At 33.5% G+C, this 21,005-nt stretch overlaps 4 protein-coding genes across 4 annotated transcripts; all 4 read left to right on the top strand.

The window, feature by feature from the left end:
• Positions 1–1,873: 1,873 nt before the first annotated feature.
• LOC122591896 lies at positions 1,874–2,278 on the top strand. The gene has a single exon (XM_043764122.1). It carries the CDS (start codon positions 1,874–1,876, stop codon positions 2,276–2,278), a length of 405 nt encoding a protein of 134 aa, XP_043620057.1.
• A 10-nt stretch (positions 2,279–2,288) lies between these two features.
• Positions 2,289–3,029, top strand: LOC122591895. Its single transcript, XM_043764121.1, has 2 exons — positions 2,289–2,635; positions 2,735–3,029. Exons 1-2 carry the CDS (start codon positions 2,289–2,291, stop codon positions 3,027–3,029), a joined length of 642 nt encoding a protein of 213 aa, XP_043620056.1.
• A 445-nt stretch (positions 3,030–3,474) lies between these two features.
• LOC122593011 (chromatin remodeling protein EBS) lies at positions 3,475–8,691 on the top strand. Its single transcript, XM_043765345.1, has 5 exons — positions 3,475–3,731; positions 4,192–4,534; positions 4,639–4,707; positions 5,262–5,400; positions 8,390–8,691. Exons 1-5 carry the CDS (start codon positions 3,659–3,661, stop codon positions 8,414–8,416), a joined length of 651 nt encoding a protein of 216 aa, XP_043621280.1. The 5' UTR covers positions 3,475–3,658; the 3' UTR covers positions 8,417–8,691.
• Positions 8,692–13,506: 4,815 nt separating this feature from the next.
• Positions 13,507–17,675, top strand: LOC122593008 (serine/threonine protein phosphatase 2A 59 kDa regulatory subunit B' gamma isoform-like). The gene is made up of 2 exons (XM_043765343.1): positions 13,507–15,411; positions 17,058–17,675. Exons 1-2 carry the CDS (start codon positions 14,221–14,223, stop codon positions 17,412–17,414), a joined length of 1,548 nt encoding a protein of 515 aa, XP_043621278.1. The 5' UTR covers positions 13,507–14,220; the 3' UTR covers positions 17,415–17,675.
• The last annotated feature ends 3,330 nt before the right edge of the window (positions 17,676–21,005 follow it).

Raw genomic sequence — 21,005 nt, 5'->3', positions numbered from 1 at the left:
CATATCTGGGATTATTATATTATTGCTTTGCAAAGTCTTTTTTTTTTTTTTTTTTCTATAAGAACACAAAATGAGAACTCAAATCACAATTTTGAGTGTCGTCATTGATCCACCATATGTCTGAGAAACGACCGTCGGCTTACTAGTTACGAGTATTGTTCTTAAGATAATCAATGAGGTGAGGCCGTGAGCTAATTATACTATTACCACTAGCACTGTCATTGTGAGTGCCTTCCATTACAACCACATTGTTATATTCGTTTTTGTTGAACTTCCATCACCTTATTAGTTATTACACGAGTAGAATGATATTACTTAGGCTCGCAAGTAGAGAGATAGGTGCAAATGTGCAATGATGAACATGATGAGATGCGGGTTGTCTAGTAGAAACGGAATCGATGACAGCCTAATACGAATAACAATGACCATGTTAAACTGCAAGAACTCAAACAATCTAATGGAAATCTGTACATTAACTTGAACTTGAAGGTGGAAATTGTGACCCAATGGAGTGAAAAAGAAACGACAATATCCCAAAAAGTTGATAAACACATCAATCCACGAACACACAACCACATAAAATGACGAACATTTGTAGAACTGTAGAACACATAAAAATGTGATCAAAGCTAAAGGTGATGGCATCCGAGCTGTGCCGTCATCAAGAAAGTATTTAACTCCCGACACATTGAGAGGAAAACGTCGAGTTTTTAACATATTGGGTTAAAGAGGTTGGTGTATATATTTGTCGGCTTCTTTATTCGGCGCGGTGACCACCACCTTGACATTTATTGGTGTATTGGATGTTTAACATTTCGTGGCTTAAAAATGTGTTTAATATAATGATGTAAAATTAATAAATTGATATTTTAATATGATAAAAGTTTTTCAGTGTGATGAATCAATGTATTACTAACGTGTCACCTATAAATTGATTTTCAGACTGATTAGTTAAAAGATGGTTTAGATTAGATAGATTTTAGGTAGGAGGGAGTACTTCTTATCATACTCAATCTTACCCAATTCATCTACCAATCAAAACATTCCAACTCATCACTACCCAATTCTATCCAATTTTTACCCAAATCACTGGCAATACATACCCAATCCTACCTAATTTTATTTTCTTTTTCATTTTTTTTATTACATATAATTAAACTATATAAATATAAATACTAAAATATTTAACAAATAGAACACATAACAAACATTACATTCATATTTTTAAAAAAAAACAAGAAGAAGTAGAAATGGTGGTGAAGAACAATATGCATATAGGTGTATATATATATATATATATATATATAGAAGAAGAAGAAGTTGTTTCAGGAGGGAAAAAAAAAGGTTTTTTTTTTTAAATTCTGGTCAAACGAGCCATTGAGGGGGGGGGGGGACCCACAAATTCGAACGTTGGAAGTTCTTACCCAAGATCGGTTACTTAGCCCGATTTCATACCCGAATATTGTTACACATACCCGACCCCTTACCCAACTCCCACTCCCACTCCCTCCTACCTTAAAGACTCTTATGCAACACATAAATATAAGGAAGGAAGGAGTACACGTCGGGCACTAGTCGGGTACAACGAAGCCGATCGGGTACACCATTCTTTGCCTTTGGGTAAGCATCAGCTAGGAAAATTCGGTCATCAATTCAGCTTCACTTACCGATCGTTGGGTTCAAACTTTGAACGTTACACACGCGTGGGTCCCCCCCCCCCAAACGACTAGTTGACCAGGTTTTTTTTTATAAAAAAAAGCCTTCCACCTCTATATATACATATCTATATACATATATACATAAAACACATATAAAATCACCATCTTCCATATTTCTCTCCATTCACCTAAATAATCACCACCCCACCTTGAAAATGTCTTCCACATCTTCCGAATCGCGAGCTGTCGTTGTGGAATCGGCTTCGTCATCCGAGACCAATGTTCACTTTTTGCAAAACGCGGTTCAATGGATGGACGACACGGCAAACTCTAACGACGTTCGACACCGTAAATACGTCAATCAAGAACGTGAAGTCTGTCATCAAATACTACTAAATGATTGGTTTGTTGATGAACCAAAATACGACGATGCTTACTTTCGAAAAAAGTTTCGTATGGAGAAAACCATGTTTTTAAAAATCGTCGACGACATCCAAGCAAATTTTCCATATTTTCAAGAGGGGTTCGATGCGTGTAGGAATAAGCTTCAGGACAATCCAAAAAGTGTGCTCGGCGGTACGTTAACTCACTACGGGCAATCCGCCCGACGAGTACGATGAGTACTTGCATATGGCCGCTCGAACCGGGCGCGAGTCTCTTGACCATTTTTGTGTTGCCATCATTAAGTTGTATGGTCGAGAGTACTTACGTAGGCCTACTCAACACGACGTTGCTCGCATTTTCGAGGCACACGAACAACACCATTACATGCCGGGGATGCTTGGTAGCATCGATTGTACACACGCCGAGTGGTTAAATTGTCCTAGACACTTGAGAGGACAATATACGAGAGACGACCATGGCGTTCCCACTATTATGTTTGAGATCACTGCTTCTCAACATACGTGGATTTGGCATGCTTATTTTGGTGCTGCCGGTTCAAACAACGACATAAACGTGTTGAACCAATCCGACTTGTATCTCACGGAGCGAAATGGCACGGCCTCGAATACTTCATTTGTCGTTAATGGTTGAGAGTACAAACGCGGTTTATATCTAACCGACGACATCTACAGCAAGTACTCGGCGTTTTTAAAAGCATACCCGTATCCTACTGACCCGAAGGAGAAAAGATTTAAGAAGCTACAAGAGGCGGCGAGGAAAGACGTGGAGCGTGCATTTGGGATTCTAAAAGGGAAATGGAAAATTCTTAGGCGTCCTCTTCGACCCATGATCAAAGACAAGATCGCACAATGTGTTTACGCGACTTGTATTTTACACAACATGATCATAAAAGGCGATGGCAAAGCAATCTCACCGGTTCACATAATGGACCCGCCGGTCCAACCGGTGTTCGACTCTTCGTTATGACCTCACCGAACATGTGTGGGCTCAAGACTTGGCATTTCTCAACGATTAATTTTTTTCCCTTAATAATTGTAGTCTTTTTAATTTTATGTATGTTTTTTTTCTGTTTATTATGTATTGTTTTTTTATGTGTTATGTAATGTTTGTTTAAGTTTTAAATAAAATGTTTTAAGTTAATAATATATTTATGTAGGAAAAAAAAATTTGACAAGAAATTGAAATTGGGTAAGAATTGAGTATGTGTTGCCAATAATTTAAGTAAAAATTGGATAAAATTAGATAATTGTAAGTTGAAAGGTTTTGATTGAAAAATGATTTGACTAAGAAACTTGTACTCCTTTCTATCTAAGTGGTTATACACTTGTATTAAACTCCGGTTCCCAAGTGATATAAAATATACTCGTACATTATACGTATCACAAGTATAATATGATGCGCAATGCGCACTCCCCCCCACCCACACCAGACCAGACCAAAACCTCTCTCACTACTCTTCACTACTTACTTTCATATAAACATTTCATTTTACCTAAAACCTAGGGTTTCTGTTTTTCCCCCCTTTCTTGTCTCAAACCCACCACTTATAATTCATTTCTTAATTTCAAGATCCCCTTTCATTTTGCTTCAATTCAATGGCTAAGACTAAACCTGGTAAAAAAGATGTTGATTCTTACACTATCAAAGGCACCAACAAAATTGTCAGAGGTATATATATATATATATATTCTCTTTCTCTCTCTCTCTCTCATTATATAATTCTATGTATGTATATATTTTATGTGTTGTTCTAATGGCTAATACTACTGTAGTGGATTTATACATATGTATGTATGTAATGTATATGTATATTTTTGTATGTATATATATGTATCAATGTATGTAATGCATATGTATGTACTTGTGCTTAGTGAATATCCTAATTTGGCTGTGGTGGACTTCTTTGTACATGACTATGTAAATATAGTACATGTTTTGATGTTGCCAGCTGTAATTTTTCTGTTTAGTACCTACGGATGATGTTTCTGTTTAGTCTGAAGTTAGCTGGTATACTTTGACTCTAATTACATGTCACACATACTACATTTTTATCACTTGTAATTTAAGTTGTAAGTTTTTTGGTGGTCTTAGATTACATCGTTGATTTTATTTGGATTTGTATTTGCAGCGGGTGATTGTGTGTTAATGAGGCCAATTGATTCGGATACGCCTCCATACGTGGCTAGAGTAGAGAAGCTGGAGGCGGATCATCGGAATAGTGTGAAGGTTAAGGTGCGTTGGTATTACCGGCCAGAAGAGTCCATGGGAGGTAGGCGGCCGTTTCATGGTGTTAAGGAGTTGTTTTTGTCGGATCATTATGATTTCCAGAGTGCTCATACGATCGAAGGCAAGTGTATTGTTCATTCGTTTAAGAACTATACGAAGCTTGACAATGTTGGCACCGAGGATTATTTCTGTCGCTTTGAATACAAGGCTGCTACGGGTGCTTTTACCCCTGATCGTGTTGCTGTGTGAGTGGGCTTCTAGTCTTTGTCTAAGCACGATAATGGTTTGGTTTGTTTATGTAGTTTCTGAACTTTACGGTGTGAATTAATTGTCGGTCTTTCTTATGAAGGTACTGCAAGTGTGAGATGCCCTACAATCCCGATGATTTGATGGTGCAATGTGAAGAATGCAAGGACTGGTATATCTTATTCAAATATGTTCTAATTTATCTGGAATAACATGCTAAGAGAATTCATTTATGCTTCAAACAACAATTTCTTGAAATGTAAATGGTGATTTACATGTCAATGTATAGTCAAATAGTATTATACCACCCGAAGTATAGTTATGAGATAATTATCACCCTTTTTTGATCTTCAAAAGGGCTTGAATAATTGTTTATCTGTTCAGGTTAGTAATGAACATTGCCCTATGACTAGTACTAAATTTTCATGCAATTATTATACTAACTAGTTACTGTATACAAAAGAAACAAAACTCATTTTCCTTAAAGTTGACATTTATCATTAAGCATTGTTTTCTCTTCTCAAATAGGTGGTTCTACTTGGCACAAATACCTTGACATACATATCTTGTGCCAAGCCATATTTACTTAGAAATGTGAAAACAAACATTTCCATATACATATTATAGACCATCAATCTGCTATTGTCATTTTTGGTGCTTTGTTATTGGGGGTAACAGTTAAGAAGATTTGTAAATGTTCTTTATGTTCACGGCATTGAATTGTAGGTTCCATCCATCTTGTATGGGCATGGGAATCGAAGATGCAAAGAAATTGGAACAGTTTATGTGCTCTGACTGCTCCGCTGATGATGACGGAAAAGGAGCGTTGAACTCGATCCATGTAGCACCGTCTTCTGCAACTAAGGTAAGAACTTGTCATTCACTGTCATATAATGTTCTTTGTTAATGGCATACCAAAGTAATTTAGGAGTTATTCAATCAGGCGATATAGCATGAACCCTGTTTCCAGCCAAACTTGCAAATTCAACCAAAATAACATGTGTTTAAAGTATAAAAGAACTTCTGTGCAGTTGATGTAATTATGTGTTCCCACTATCCAGAGACAAAAGTTGTTCTACGGGCTAAATGTGTAATTGATAGTTCTTCAGTGGCCTGAAAAGTGTTACCCTATTGTTTATAAGAATTTGTCATTTTTATGCTCCTTTGGGATTTATCGTACTAACATGACAATCTACTCATCACCAAACAAATGAAAAAAAAGGAAACCAGAAAAAAAGCAGTGGTTTATTAAAAAGAAAGGTGACAACTAATCTCTTATTCAAGCGGAACTAATCTTGCCAGCTCTGCTGTCGACTTTTGTCTAGATGTCTATAGATAAAAAGTTGTTTGGTGGCGTCAATATCTTGAATTAATCAACAATACAACGGTCGACCATCAAAGATAAATGGGTTGATTTGTGTTGTGTTTTATGTCTTGCCAATAGATTTATCTAAAAACTAAACAGGTCTAACCGTTGAATGACATTTGAAATGTATTTAAATGCATAAATCCTCCTGTATTGTTTTTATTAAAGAAAGTAAGCTCAACGTTGTATAGATATGCTTCTTGTAGTTTAGTATATACTAGATTATGAACCCGCGTAAAACGCGGGAAGACACATTATAAAATATAATAAAATTTACAAAATAAAATTCTAAAAATATTGATTTACTTTTAGGGTAAGATGCAACATATACATAAATTGATTTTTGTTAAATAAAAATATTTTGTGGTGTGTAGTGTTTATTTAATATAATTGATAATGTTATTTTAATCTTAGTTGATGAGATTGTTTAAAACAATAGAAAGCATAAAAATTGGGTCTAATTTTAAGACCAATCTAAGTTGTATATATGGTTTATCAAAATTAGAAAAAATTTGTTAATATCATTTATCTTGTTTATTATTATATTTAAAAAAAAAAGTTGAAAAATAGAAAAAAAATATCCATCTACATACATAATAGGTAAGTATATGAGTTGAAATTAGAACATGGCCAATATCTCGTTATCTAGCTTACGTCCAAGGCTTTATCATTATACGGTGAATTTTCCCTAATGTTGTATCCAGGCTGTATGTTCAGAAAAAAATAGTAATTATATTGTTTACTATTTGACCAATATGCTAAAACAGAATTGCAACATTTTTTGATCGACACGTGACGATTTATTGATACGACACATGTTTTTTTAATCTTATATTCAATAAATAAATAAGTGATTCTATTTTTTTAGATAGCATAAATATCTAAAACTTTTAATGAATTAATATATTGATTTAAATACCTAATATAGCCGAAACTCTAATTCTATTATATTAGTTGTTACCGTATTTATCTATTCCATCCTAACTATATTTTTAATGATAATTTATATTTTATATAATATTATCTATATCTATATTTATATTTATATTACTCTATAAAGCAAACTACCCTCTCCCCCTTAAGTAATTAAGATTTTGAAATGACTATATTACCCTTCTTATTTATTCACTAATTTAAACATATTCACCTATTTACCTATAATACCCTTAATGAAATAAATTACAACATAAATTCTCCAACCCTTAAAGAACCATATTAACCCCTGTTACATCGAATAATTTACATTCACTACCATGCCACTGTCACCGTACCGTCTCGCCACACCTTCGTCGCTATCATCATCACTGCCGCATCGCGCGGGCATCCGTCTAGTATTTTAAAAAGCTTATTTATTTTTTTTCTTAAAATATATTAAATAAATCTGTACCATTATATAAAATTATAGCCTGTGTTTAAAGTTAAGAAAAATGAAACACGCAAATTGTCAAAACTACCCCTAATGAATATAAGCACCACCGACTCTTAATATTAATTTACACCATAAGACCTTATATTATAAAAATATATATTACCCCCTTTAAATCAAAACATTTACATCAATTCTTTACACCATTGTATATATATATTGTATATTAGGTTAAGAATCAAATACATTCACCCTTAAAATATTACACGGTGAGAATACTTAAAAACTTCATTTTGATGCATTAAGAAGTCCATAAACTAACATAGTGTATAACTAATTATCATTATTTAAGTGTTTAACAACACATTAAGGGAGCAAAAAGATACACAGTAAAGGAGTTATATTGGCAAGAAATAAAAAAAAATAACAAAGTTACAGTAAAGGAGCAAAAAGATTTAAAAAAAAAAGAAGAAGATAGATATGGCATCTTAATAACAATTACAATATAATTGTAATCTAGCGTATTGTAACATTCATAAAGTTATAGGGATTGAGACATACTTTACGATATGTATATTACAATAGTAAATTATTGTATACCTATGACTATTAGATATAGATATCTTGTATAGTTTGTATAGATCTAATGGTAAAGAATAGATTTATTGGTAAAGAAATATATGCCAACCAATTTCTTTCGATTTAGTTACACAAAGAAAATTGTTGAAAATAAATATACCAGATATATTTTAGAAAATGTAATACAATTAAATAATAATATCTATAAAACGGTTGTATAAGTCTATAAGATGAGCAACAAAGTATAATATCTAAAATGTTTATAGTTGTAAAACCATTTAATTTACATATGAATTTAACTTTAATATGTAAATAATAAATCTGAAAAAGGAAAGTAAGGTGGAAACCAATCTACAGGTCAACATTCATTTAAAATTTTCATCCAAGGGTTGTTATTTTTTCAAGATGGAATTTAAGTGGCTGGTATAGTATTATTGGGAGATGCTATCACCTGCGTCCTGCTCTACCCACGTATTTGGGTGTTTATAATACGTGGACATTTGGATTCTTTGCTTATTGAAATCGTATGTTTGCTGTTTACAGCTGGAATCAAAGCGTAGAAAGCGATAACAAGTAATCGAACGCTGAAGGAGGTAATAACTCTGAGAATTAGTTTCAGCTTCTTGTTATGTGAAAGTGTACAGCGCAGAGAACAGAGCATGCTTTCACAATCAAGGAGCTTCTTGTTTAAAGTTTGTGTGTGATATTTATCTTTTCTTTTTCGTGAGTTACGTGTAGACTAGTGTGAGACATTGGTCTCTTTCATTTAATTTAGTACAATGCAAAACTCAGAGTAGAAGTAGAGATATCAAACTAATTGATTATGCATCGTTTCGGATCTTCAATCTTGGCTGTTTCGTTTTCATGATGAAACTTGTGTTGTTGCACTAATGGCACAGTGGATGGGTGCATTGAGTTGTGTAATGTGTCCTGAATAAGAAGTCAACCCACAAAGTTCATAAGCACTTTAGAAATTAATGATGTGTTGATACACGATTATAATATGTATATAATGATATACTCATCAGTTTAATATAGTGGTTTAGAGTGTTCCACACATCTGGGTACCATCGAGTTACCTTCAACCACTCCACTTCCTCAACCTGCAGGACCAATTTAATCCATTTTTTTCTTTTAGCCATTAACTTCCTCTATAAGATTTGTTTTAAGTGAAACATATATAACCCAAATCGATCCATATGTGAATAAAGATGTTGACGTTGCCAGCTCTTGAGCATCCAGCCATCCACTGTGGTCTGGGGGTTTAAATATGTAGTTTCTGACTTTCTGTGGTCATCCCAGGTCAATTTACCGATGCTCATAAGTTTCCTGTTGATTTATTCTCCGATTAGGGTATCATCAAAGCTTGTTTAACTATTAAGTCAGCTTTAAATACAAACTTAATTCTTTACCATGGTATTTGATAATTCTGGTTCAAATGGTTCATATGATTTACAGAAAAATGTTTAAAGGTATATGGATTAGCCAATTTCCATGTCTTATATGTTTCATAAAGACCAATAGTCTTTTTCTATTAGCTTATGAGCTTATTGCTTGTTTAAGCTCACAAGTGGAGAAGATGTAGTTACGAAAGGTTAGGGCATAATATAGGGGATTCTTATTGTCACCTGAATATTCTAAAACACTGAGGGATGACTGGGTCACGCTAATCACCAAAATAAGTCATCCAATTTTTAAAGTCACATCATTCATCCATTATTTAAAGTTTATTTATATTTAGCTCTATAACTAACATATATATACTACCAATATTAATAAAACCGAATTAAACCTCGATCAGGGCGACTCATTTGGCAATATTTGCCTATTTGGGGCTACTAAAGTCGCTCTTTTTGGGTCTCATGGGTACAGCCAAATTCCTAGTGGCAATAAAAAGGCACATAAAATAATCTGTAAACTATGGGTCTTTGTAACCTACCATTTGTCAAGCATTTAGTATTGCTTTTAGTTGTGAATTTTGACTTCAATGGGTAAGCTAAACTCCAATCAAAATGTATGTTGAGGAAAGAGGCAGCATGCAAGCAGCCACTTTGTGGGGGGTTGAGAATCATATAATAGGTTGACACAAGAGTCAAATATGTGTTGTTGAGAATGTGACTTTTGACTGTGGTGGATGGGGTTACCTGAAATGAAACTTGCCCTCAAAATGAATTTGACCCCTCATATCATTCTTAACTGATTTTAAAGATCTTTGTGTTTAAACTTTTTTTTTTTTTTTTTTTTTTTTTTTTTTTTTTTTTAAGCTTATTACATACATACCAAAAACACTTTATAAGCTTTTTATAAAGGGCAAATAAGCTAAAGTTAACCCACAAATACAAGGCTTTGTTCTAGAACTTGGCATATTCTAAAAGCTTACCCGAACACCTTAATACAACAAACATAGTATTACTTTTTTGTTTAATTCTAATAATAAAAAAAGTAGAACAATCCGAATATTTAAAGATTATTTATACTTCTATACTATATTATAATAATTTACCTTCTCTGTAAAATTACTATTTTACCCTTATAAAATTAATTTACATCATCAATTTTTTATTTTCTAAAATATCCCTATTACCCTTTCATATCAATTACATTAAATCAATTACTTACACTGACCACCACCAACAGTTCGTCACCACAACGACTGTTGTCACCACCAAGCTGCCGCTGTATCACGCGGATACAGAAAAGAAAAGGTAAACTTGTTTGGGATAATATTACCTTTTGTTTAATTCTAATATATATGAAGTTTGTTGGCAAGCCAACATGGCAACATCATTGTATAAGAGCCTGAGTTTCCGTGCATTTGCCATTGAAAAACCCAATAATTCATGAAGGTTGTTTTTTTAAAAGGCAGCAATGGATAAATGTCAAACGTTCTTGATGCGGACATGCTAATACTGGTTCGACTTCTGGCAATGCTTTAAAGGATTTTTTTTCATATATATTAGATGAGTATAACATTGCTAAAGCTCCTCATCACATTTGCATGTGGCAAGATACATGATGAAACCATTTTGTAGAAAACCTTGTAACACCCCAATTCATGAAAGTTGTTATTTGTGTTGTCTAACAACATGTTTTTCTTTTTTTTATTTATTTATTTTATAACTTATCCAGTTTTTATTTAGATAAATAAACAATAATTCTTTCATATACAAACATTTTAGTGATTTAGTCTATATGAATATGCACAACTCTACCTAACAGAATACTTTTCTACTTAAATTTCAATGAGTCAACTATGAGAGTCTAGTAAAACAACTAGCATATTATGATCCACCTCAATATAAGAGTCCAAAAATACTAGTAACGCCAAACGAGACCTTACTTTCTTAATATTATCCAATAAGAATGAATGGGAGAATGGAAAATTGCTCTAAAGATATACATGTTTACATTAATTTAACTACATTAAGATACTTAAAATTGTTTCTTATATATTCACTAGCTAATCAATCCAGGTTTAACCTGAAACGCTTAATTAAAAATTTAAAACCAAAAAATATATAGAAATATGTATTTAATTTGTTGTCAATACATTATAATTTGATATGGAGACAGCAACATACTTGTAAAGATGAACATTAATACATAAAACCGATTAGGGTGATGAAAAATTAAAAAATAACTATCATAAATCAATAGTAGATATGAAACTAAAGTTAAAGAGTTAGGATATTATCTTTCATATTAATTAAAAATAATTAGGAGCAAGGGTGTAGTCGACTAGTTTTATCGGCAAAAACCATCAGCAAACATCGGCTAATCGGCTACACTATAGCATCTCCATCGCCTTGTATCGACAAGTTTAATCGGTTAGTATTGGCTATATATATCGGCTTGTTTTGACCGATCCTTGTGAATGTTGGGAGCGTGTACTTTGTGACCTTTTTTTTTTGGTTCTTGTGTTCGCTGGAAACCTAAAAAAATATTTGGAGCTTTTCGATTTTTAGGCTTGATCTACGTTTTTCTTGGCTTCTATTGCCGGAATACGTGCCGATAAAACTTGCCGATGCTCCTAACGTGATATATCACCCTTTCCGGTGAGATCCGAAACCCCTTTTTGGGGTTTTTGGTCGTCGCCGGCCAAAAATGTTCACTTTTTACGGCCAAAACTTTTTTTTGCCTTTGCAAGGGTGTAGTTGGCTATTTTTACTACTTGTTCCTTCGGTTTTTCGGCGATCCCTTTCTTGGGTTTTCCGATGAGACTGCTGCTGTTGCTACGACGGCTTGTGGTTTTCCGGCGAGCCCTTTCTTGGGTTCTTGGTTTACTGCTGCTGCTGTTGCTACGTATTATGTATATTTATATATTTACATTGCTGGATTTTTCCTTGGTAGTGTTATGGTAGCGTTGCCGAATTTTTCCTTGGCGGCGTTGCCAGATTTTGTTCCATTAAAGCAATAGATAGCCGTAAAAAGGTAGTTTTTAGAGGATGATGATATCGTTGAATAGTTTTTTAGGTTGCCGGTAAAAATGGGCGATGATGATACAAATGTTCGTAAAAATGGGACTCGGATGATCTGGGGCGTATCTTGGCGGGGTAAACCCTTCGGGTTAGCAGCCATGGCGTCTCCGACTTCCGAAATTCCCGACCCCCAAATTCTGAGCCCAAGTTTCATTTTATTAAAAAACGGCCACTTTTTTTTGTTTCCGGCAAGTTTGATTCGAATTCCGGTTACCTTTGCTATGTTATCAAATTGGTTAAATTGGCAAGATTTTTATCACTACACCATCACCTTTTGGCAAATTTTGGCTAGTTTTTGGCAACGACACGTGGCGGCTTGTGATTCGTCGATAATTTGCCAATTTAGCCAATTTGCCAATCTTTTGGCACTACACTTTGCCCCTTAAGGTTAAAAAAATAATATGAAAAAAAAAAGAAATGGCTTATTGCTTAATATAAAAATTAGTTTTTAATATAAAAGAAAATCTATTATGACATCATATATTTTTAAAAATAGTTTAGGAAAGAATAGTGGCATGCCACTTAGGTAAGAAGTTTTTAGAAAGAATCTTCTTTTATTTATATATGAGATGAGATATGTATAGTTCAATTTTAAAACTTATTATTAGTCTTGTGTATATACACATATAAAAAAAAATCCAATGTCATCTTTTACGGTTTTTGGTGCCCAAATCTCGACGGTGTATGAGGGAGGTTGAGATGTATACAAATTATATTCAATATCTATGTAAGATAGAAAAAGACATCCGACCTTATAAAGTATGAGACTATATATTTGAGTTTTGTCTTTAGAGATAATTTTTTTTTTTTAACGAGTTAGTAGTGTGCATTCGAGACACAACAAATGTTTGATCTAACATTGTTGGTTTCTTGTTTATATACAGACGAAGTACTAAAATACCCAAACATTCATTTACGACTTCTAATATATTTTATCATTTTTAGAAAAATAATAAAAAGTTTTACTCGTATTAATCTACTTTTGGATGCGCAGACAAATAAAACACAGAAATTTTTGCTTAAAACATAGTATAGCACAATGTATTTGTTTCCATGTCATATGTATTATGTAGTTCTGTTATACTACCAAACAATGATTAGCATTACTTTATCCGATCCATAATCCCATCTATCTGTCGGTCACACTCAACAAGCACTTCATTCAAACTCAACTAAAAAAAATATATACATAGAATTTAGTTTCCAGAAATCACACAGAACCAACTTCCTTTCTTCCTATGAGCTTCTTATAATAATCATATATATACAATCATATCAGTAAAAATCTCAACATGGTTCATATCTTTTCATGATAATTGATTCATGCTCAAATTTAAAGCTTAAATCAAGCCTAAAGTTTCAACCCCATTAAAGGTAAGAGCTAATTTTTGTTAAAGTTTTGAAATTTTTTCATATGGGCTTCAAGAAATGTGTTTATTTAGTTTCTAAGATTTAATATTTAAGTTAGAATACTCTGTAAGTTATTTGGGGCAAAAAAGGTTATATGAATTGTCTTGCAAAGATTGAAACTTTAAGTAGTTTGGGGCAAAATAGATTTATGATTGTAGTAATTATATTCCAAAGATTGGGACTTTAAGTTGTTAGGGGCAAAATAGGTTTATGATTGTAGTAGTTATATTCCAAAGGTTGAGACTTTAAGTTGTTTAAGGCAAAAGGGGTTTATGGTTGTAGTAGTTATATTCCAAAGATTAGAACTTTAAGTTCCACCGGATACCCTGGTTAGGCCGCGTACATCTTAGTCAAAATAAACAAGACTCATCCTCCTTGGTAACTTGAATAGGACAAAGTTATTCGTTTATCGAAAATTTGTGAGTTATTCGAGACAAAAGGGGTTTACGGTTTATCTTCTAAAGATTGCAACTTTAATTTAGGGATATGATTAAACACATACTAAACAAGCTTCCAAAAAAATCATCTTCTAAATCATCACATAATGATGAAGATATAGATTTTGGTGCTATAACTTCATCATCTAGTAAAGTTTCAAGCTCCAGCTCGATTTCGAGTAAATCGAATGATGAAGCGCGTAATTCGAATGTTAAGCCTGGTCAAGGGAAAAAGTCAGGTCCTGTTGTGACCCAAGTGGTGGAAGTAGTAAATCATGATTCTTATATAGCATTGCCTAGTTTTCGGGAGGTATCAAGTTCAGAAAAACAGAATTTGTTTATCAAGAAGTTGAATATGTGTTGTGTAGTGTTTGATTTCAATGACGCTGTTAAGGATTCGAAAAAAAAGGATGTGAAGAAACAGACATTGCTTGAGGTTGTTGATTATGTTTCCTCAGTTAATTCAAAGTTTAATGAAGTTACAATTCAGGAGATCACGAAAATGGTGGCTGCTAATCTATTTAGGTCCTTGCCTAATTTGAATCACGAAAACAAAGTCTTGGATTTGTATGATCAAGAAGATGATGAGTTTTATATGGATCCTTCATGGCCACATCTGCAAGTTGTGTATGAGTTCCTTCTTAGGTTTGTGGCTTCATCGGAGACAGATGCAAAGCTTGCCAAAAGGTATCTTGATCATTCATTCGTGTTGAAGTTGCTTGATCTTTTTGATTCAGAAGATCAAAGAGAAAGGGAGTATCTTAAGACAATCATGCACCGGATATATGGAAAGTTCATGGTGCATCGCCCGTTTATCAGGAAAGCCATCAACAATATCTTCTATCTTTTCATATTTGAAACAGGTAAGCACAATGGGATAGCCGAATTGCTTGAGCTTTTGGGTAGTATAATTAACGGGTTTGCTTTGCCATTGAAGGAAGAACATAAGCTTTTTCTTGCCCATGTTTTGATCCCCCTTCACAAGCCCAGAAGTTTATCGGTTTATCAGCCGCAACTATCATACTGTGTTAGTCAGTTTATTGAAAAAGACTCCAAGTTGGCCGATATGGTGATTCGTGGTTTATTGAAGTATTGGCCTGTAACTAATAGTTCAAAAGAGGTCTTGTATCTAAGTGAATTGGAGGAAATACTTGAAGCTACACGGGCTCCGGAATTTGAGAAGTGTATGGTCCCTTTGTTTCGTCAGATTGGTCATTGCCTAAATAGCTCACATTTTCAGGTATACATTTTGATGTTTTCCCTGTGTATAGTAATTGATATCTTTGGTACTAACAGAGGTTGCAAAATGGGCAAGCTAGGCAGATTTAATAAAATGTCAAAATGGGTCCAAGAGAAAACGGGCAGTTTTATGTACTCCTTGTAATAAGGGTCAGGTCGGACCAGTCTACCAACAGATTAATATTAAAACAAAAGTTATAGATAAAATGATAGTGATAAAGTAATAATATTTCCTTAAGTAGAATAATCTAGTATGTCATAAGTAGTTGAATATACAGTGTTAATTCGTTTGACTGGTTACATGTTTAGCTACTTTGTTATGTTTGTGCTGTTTAACTTGTTATAACTCAAAGTATAACCCCAATTTACCCATAGTGATATAAACAGATTGAAATTACCACCTCTAGTAATTACTAGTTGAGTAAATCAGTATTTCTTAGTTCCGGAATCAAATTTATGTGAACAGTTGAACGCAATCATGCAGACAAGTTATATGAATTGGATGACCAATTAAAAAACAAGCTCTCATGCATTTTAGATTTTCTTCCTCTAGCAGAAGAAATACTTTTGATTAGATGGGGTAAATAAGTCAATAAGATCAATGGATGATCTTACTTGATCTCTGTTGGAATTCTTCTGAGAGCACAAAATACTGAAATAGCTTCAGAAAAATATGAAAATGATAACCACCCTTATTGTTAGACTATCCATCCAGATTCTTTAGGGGGCATTTGGCAATAAAAGTAAGCTGTTGGCCAGAAGGCATCATATTAGCCACTGGATTATGCATGAGCATGTAAAAATGTCAATGCTGCATCGAGGGTAGGGTCACATCGTCAACTTCATTTTTTGCATACCATTCCAGCTTGGGTTGGCAAAATGCATGAGTCAAGTAGATAGGGTAATGGTTCAACATGATTAGTGGTCAATAAAAGTAAATTATAAGGACGGGATGCGTTGGGCTGACACACTTAACACTTTCTATTTTAGTTTTTCAAATAAACGGTAAAACAATTTCAGGAAAAGACAATTTAGTAGGTTTTAAGCATTTGAAAACACTTTAGAGTGTGGATGAGTGTTGCCCCACCTAACCTGGTCTATCTATTAGACCCGTTTTCCCTTTAATTATGCTTAGATTCACCTCTTCGAGAAAATACATAACCCAAAGAATCGGCCAAAGTTGACACCTATACCAGAGAAATGACACAATTATTTAGTCAACACTCTTGGGAGGCCTTTCAATATCGTAACAATCAGCTTTCAACATTAGCTTTGACATAATCCATAGCTCTATACTAGTCCATTGAGTTTCCTCAAACAGTAAGGAAACTCCAGGATGCTTTGATGCTCTTTATTCTTGCTCTACAACTTATGATTTTACTATGAGAAAAAACTCGAAGCAACTGGCTTTTTATTGAATAAAAATTTAAGATGATACAGTCCATACTTATGTGCTGAAAATAAACAATCTTAAAACTCATATGCCTGAGTTCATGTCTGATATAGTGATATCCAATCCATATTCAATATAAGCAAATGCAGGGCTGAAATATGGACCGTCGTATACATTGTGCTTTAATGGCCATCTGTTGGTTTGACAACGATTTATTTCAATGGATGCTAAAATTGCTTCTCATATGATGACAGGTTGCAGAACGTGCACTGTTCCTATGGAATAACGAGCATATAAGGAATCTAATAACTCAAAATCGCAAGGTGATTCTGCCCATTATATTCGCCCCCTTGGAGAAAAATACTCAAGGTCATTGGAACCAAGCCGTTCAAAGCCTAACTGTAAATGTCAAAAAACTACTATCAGATGCCGATCAATTATTATTCGCAGATTGCCTGGTCAAGTACCAAGAATATGAAACCAAGGAGAAGGAAAGACTAGCAAAGCGACAGTTGACATGGAGCCGTCTGGATGCCATTGCAGCTTCCAGGAACGAGCCTATGGTCATCTCGAGGTTTGCCTCTTCTGTTACTATCACCACTGTGAATTAATGAACTTGTGGCAGTTGAACGACCAACACCCTATTGAATTGACCCGTTGGTCAAAGTCGACTTTTGGGTTTGACCAGATTGTCACAAAATCTGGAGAACTTTTATGATTTTTTTGATCTAGAAGCAAACAATAGTTAAATCTAGGGATAGAAATCAAGACTTTATTCTCCTAGTTTTATTTTGTTTTGTTTTTGGACAATATCTTTTCATTTGTATCATATTGTGTTTGTGATATAAAATTACTGTGCAATTTGAGATAAATGAATCTGTCCACCACACAGTCCATAACATTGATCAGGTACTTATATTGCATTTTTTTGTCAACTTATATCTGCTATTTCAAATAAACTTGCCAACGTTTCATAATTTCTGATTTTTGAGTAAGCGAAGCTATTTTATATTCTCGGAACATTGGTGAAAGTGATTTCTAACACGCCACATTGTCTTTTGTGAGTTAGGGATGGTCTCACAACCTTCATGGAACAGGTGATCTAAACATTTACGTTTGCACGCTCCTTACCACTAGGTTACCAAAAAAACTGCTCGTAATTATGAATAACTTACCATATTTCTGTGATAGTAAAAGAGCATTTTTCTTTTTTTGGTATTCCTGTCATTACGTGCATAAATTAGTTGTACATTTATCATAAATTTTAAGGAGTGAACTTCTGATATGGAAAGCATAAACTTTTTAGGAAAATGCCAAAGGAAGCTCGTAGGGCTTCATTTAACGTGCATAAAAAGGTTGTACATTTCCATATTAAATGTCGGCCCCCTATTTTTATGGTAAGTGTACAACTAATTAATGCACTTTAACGAAAACCATTAGGGCTTTATTTAGCAAAACCCAACTTTTTATGTAGATTAATGATAGCAAGGAAAATCATTTTTTGAGTAAACATAAAATGTTTCCTTATTCAAGTTATTCCGGAGGGTTGATTTTTTTCATTAGATATATGTTGTTTATATGTTCAATAAGTTACTCTGTACTATCAAAATCATGTTAAGCATAGCTATTAAAATTTTCATTAACATACAAAAGGTGTTGTATGTAAAAATATTTTAGTGTTTAACTTTAGAATTAATGATCAACGAAGGTTAAAATATATACCCCATAGTTGAACGAAATGTTTTTCTATTTGATTATTGAAAAATTAAAGACCTGTATAAGGAAAACGTAATGCCCCTGACACGTCTTAATGGTTAGTGGGGATAACTGTAAAATGCAGTTGGAAAGGAATATATTTGCATAACAAGTAATACAAGTAGTATTCTTTTAGTAGTAGTAAGTGGTACCAAAATATTAATTCAACATTGCAATAATATTTCACACACGCCACTATACTAAAAGCAACGTGTTATGCCCACATACACATATTTTAAGGACAAAACCGTACTTATTTGGTGCCATAAGAGATTTGTTATATGTTTACAGTATTTAATCTAATATTTAGCAGATTAAATTTAATTTTTACGAAACTTCGAATGCCTTTTCTTTGCAGGAATTTTGCACGATTTGGCTTAACTATTGCCTATGTGTAATTTAGTTAAAATTATTTTTAGATGAAATAGATCAAATGGTTATCAAATGGTTTATGAGTCCAGTGGTAAGAGAGTTTTCTACTTTGTGGTTTCTTCCGATGATCGATGGTTCGAATCCTCGATCCGTATGTAAATGCGGTGAGAGGCCTTAGCAACGTTTTACCGATGTATACATGGGAAAGCAAATCCTTTAAGGCGTCGTCAGGATTCGAATCTGACGTGGACACATTAAAATTGAAGATATTACCTATTTATCCGCTCTGTTTAAAAAAAATGGTTTACGAGTTGCTTGAAATTGAAATATTCACGTGTCAGTCAATTTTTTTAATAAGTTTTATCCATTTGGACTAATATATTAGTAAGTGTTTAATGAAGTTAAAAACAAAATAAAAGTGCATTTAACTTAACATACACAGCATGTTGAAATAAAAGTGTTTAATGAAGGTCATCCAGCTGGTCAAAAACACTTCCAGTTTATTCAAAGATTTGAGTTCGATCTTTAAGGATAATAAAAATTTGAGGTTTTCTCTCAGAATATTTGTAACAGCTCATGGTTAACATCTCGTTGTCTAAGGTACGTGCAAGGTTTCATCATTGTACGGTGATGTTTCCCCGATGTCATGTACGAACTGAATGTTCGAAAAAAAACTATGCCGAATCCTGAATCACCCATGTTAGTGATTGAACCCTATGCTTCACCGCGAGAGGTAAGTATTTAATCTGTTTACGAGTTGTGATTAATTAACTACTCCGTACGTAATTAAATAAAATTTGAGCAAATTTTTCAAAGTTGTACGTGTGTATGCGTAGATCGACGGGGATATGATGATGGATATGATATATATGACTTCCTGTGTAACAGAAACACATGCATGGACTTTATTCGTGTGTAAGGATTTATTCAGTGTTATTTAGTGCATGGTGGTTGTATGTTATTATTATTCTATTTAACATTTTTGGCCCCATTTCCATTCTCATTTTAATATCAAACGTCTTGTACAGTATATAATTTAATTATCATTCATATATCGACCCCTTATGGCCAATTCAATTCATAAATCATTTGATTGCGATCGATATATTGCCTCGCTCTTAATCATCATCAACAACAAAATAAGTATATATACCTCTATCAAAGTGGGGTACGAAAAGGTAAAATGTACACAATCTTGCTTTTACCTAAAGAGACTGTCTCCGTAAGGACCTTCGGTCAAACGACAAACTTTTCAAACTCTTAACAATTTTTCATGTTGATCCGTGCCAATTATTTTATTATGTAAGATATAAACGCGTAATCAAACCGATGTGGTTTTCCTTGAGACCACCTGAAATTTCAAACCCGAAACATCTTGTGAAAAGACATTTATAAATAAGGTTGCCTAGCTAGTCATGTTGTATTCTTGATAAAATTATATATCTACGTACATGTTTTTGATTTTAGGTGTAAATGCTACTCTAAGATTTAAGGTTTTACATGTATATGTAATCGACAGATTTAAGCTTTTAGTATGTTTTTAAACATGATTTGTATAGAAATTAAAGGATAAAAGTTGATCAAATGGATATATTTATCTATAAAGGATATGTATAAAATGGGTGAAAAAGTTATTTACAAAGGATTCCACCACATATTTAATAAAACATATTAACATGATATCCGCACGTTGCAACGGATACTATTAACAGTGCGTTTAATGTCGTGATTATCGAAAACAATATAAGTGGGCAATCACTTATACGATAATAACGTGGCTTCAATATCAGCCAACATTAATAAAAAGGGTTTTTGTTAATGACAGCCCTTAGGGTTGTCAGTAAAAGTTAATTGGGTGTATAAAATTTTGTACCTTGCTGTTAGGAAAATCAGGGGGCCAGTATATATAATGTACAAGTTTTTAAGCATGTAATAAGTTGTTAGTAACAGCCCTTAGGACTGTCATTATCATTTTCCTAATAAAAAATACATGTATTAACAGTATAAGTGGACAATAAATTGCAGTGAGAGTGTCAGAGTGGATTAGATAGGAATCCATTTGAATTGAAATAAAG

Source organism: Erigeron canadensis, chromosome 3 (genome assembly GCF_010389155.1).
Source record: "Erigeron canadensis isolate Cc75 chromosome 3, C_canadensis_v1, whole genome shotgun sequence".
In the NCBI taxonomy this organism is placed as follows: domain Eukaryota; kingdom Viridiplantae; phylum Streptophyta; class Magnoliopsida; order Asterales; family Asteraceae; genus Erigeron; species Erigeron canadensis.
Note: the sequence above shows the minus strand (reverse complement) of the source record. Positions and strands in the feature narration are given on the sequence as shown.